Source organism: Schistocerca piceifrons, chromosome 1, assembly GCF_021461385.2.
Source record: "Schistocerca piceifrons isolate TAMUIC-IGC-003096 chromosome 1, iqSchPice1.1, whole genome shotgun sequence".
In the NCBI taxonomy this organism is placed as follows: Eukaryota; Metazoa; Arthropoda; class Insecta; order Orthoptera; family Acrididae; genus Schistocerca; species Schistocerca piceifrons.
The window spans coordinates 132,930,377-132,932,433 of NC_060138.1; the positions used below are offsets into that span (position 1 = coordinate 132,930,377).

Sequence of the window (2,057 nt, forward strand, 5' to 3'; positions counted from 1 at the left end):
CATGCGAGATCACACTTACAGAACGGAAATATATCGCAAAACTCGCCAAAGTGCTATTTTTCTTTCCATTACAGTGCTTGTTTTGGTTGCCATACGAGTTAGCTTACTAGCAACCTATTTCTTCAGACGTAGGCCAATAGGTACTATCACCCTGTGCCTTCAAGGATTTATCACGCTCTGGCGAGTTCAGTTCTTCGCCGTTGTGCTGGTACTCCGACACAGGATGGGCATCGTCTGTGGACAGCTGCTGAGGAGTACCCGGCCGCCGGCGGGCAGCGAGGAAGAACTGGAGGAGCTGGCGACGCGCGCAGGACAGCCGGGGGTGGCGGGGGCGGTGGGGGCGGAGGTGCGGCGGCTGCAGCGCGCCAGGATGGCTCTTCACCGCTGCGCTCGCCTCTGCGGTCTCCACTTCGGACCCGCACTGCTGCTGGCCATCCTGGGAGATTTCGTCGAGATGACTTGTTCTGCCTATTGGCTTATAATCCTGGCTAAAGAAACAGACAAGAGAGCGGAAATACTCGTGAAGTTATTTGCACTTACTAACGTCCTGTTACGCCAGCTGGTGGTCTGTTGGGTGTGTTCCTCGGCGGCTGACCGCGCCGACAGGGCTGGTCTGCTCCTGTCGAGGCTGCAGCCGCTCCTGCGTCCCGGGCCAGCAGTCGATGTTCTGCGGCTTCCAATGGACAGACTAAGAGTTTCCGCTATGGGTTTTTCTGACATCGACCTTCATGTCTTCACAGCCACGGTTAGTGCGGCAGTCACTTATCTCGTGATACTTGTACAATTCCATAAGTGAAGTACTACATAATCATGCTTGGAAGGGCGTCTCTCCTTGTAACAGTGCAATGTACGGAAGCTATCATTGCTGGAAACATCATCTTGCAAACTCAAAGTTTGTGTCATATTACCTAATAGCCGCATGGTAAGTGCAGGTTCTTTTTCAATTACTCGTAGTGTTTGTTTTATCCGTAGGACCGAGAGACATGTGCTTCTAATGAAACAAATAGCAATAAAGCTGTTCTGAAAAATTTTATAGTGAACGTGTGTAATTATTTTGTTTCTACCTACAGCCTGCATGGAAAATGGAGCTCTAAAATGGTTCCTTCAAATCAGGTGACATAAATAATGGAGCAGATCCTCCAGCACCGAATTGGGTTACAACTCCAAAGCATGAGGATGTATTAGGGCTCCAGCATAAGCTATTATTTTAATATGATATTTCCATCATACGCTACTTTTAAAACATTCTTTCCTACGTAGTACCTGAAGCAGGTGATATCATGCCCCACGTCTACAGCACGCACATACCATATAGGACACCTGCTGGTTCTCCATGACCTTAAATCACCGGCAGAACAATGTCAATACTGTTTTTGCAACACTAACACACTTCATCATGCACAAGAAGCTGTATTAAATTTCTTTCTTTTCTGTGATCACCTCTGATAAAGAAAAATGGCGAATCATAACATGTTAATGGTTTGCCAAAAATCCGTCAATATTCGCCACAAAGTTGACACACTCCTCACACGTACCTTGATGACAAGTAAATAAGAACCACACATTATACTGCCACTGCTACACAAACAAACGTAGCAGCTTACGAGCGTTCAGAATGTATTGACACTTCATGCCCGTGCAGTGGGAGCAAACACTCAAGTGCTGACGAGCTTTAAAGATCTGAAACTATAGAACTGTTTTGTGCATTCACTGGCTTTAATACAACAGTTCTCTGTACTGTACAGAACCAGCATAAGAAATTATTTATAATCTATAAATCAAATTTATCAACGAAATCCAAATGAGAAAAAGTTCAAATTTCACTGTACACATGGGTTAAACGCCACAGAGGATGCTTACATAATGTATGTCAATAGGGTTTCAAATTCTTTTTAGGTCCAAGGTTGAGTTGTTGTTTTGATCTTCAGTCCAAAGACTGGTTTAGTGCCGCTCCCCATGCTACTTTATCCCGTGCAAGCCTTTTCATCTCCTAGTAACTAAAACAACCTGCATCCAGTTGAAACTACTTACTTCATTTATCTCCGAGTCTACCTCTA

General features: G+C 45.3%; 1 protein-coding gene across 1 annotated transcript; it reads left to right on the forward strand.

The window, feature by feature from the left end:
• The first annotated feature begins 223 nt into the window (after window positions 1-223).
• Window positions 224-796, forward strand: LOC124788793 (gustatory receptor 23a-like). The gene has a single exon (XM_047256109.1). The coding sequence runs from the start codon at window positions 224-226 to the stop codon at window positions 794-796; it is 573 nt and encodes a 190-aa protein (XP_047112065.1).
• Window positions 797-2,057: the final 1,261 nt, after the last annotated feature.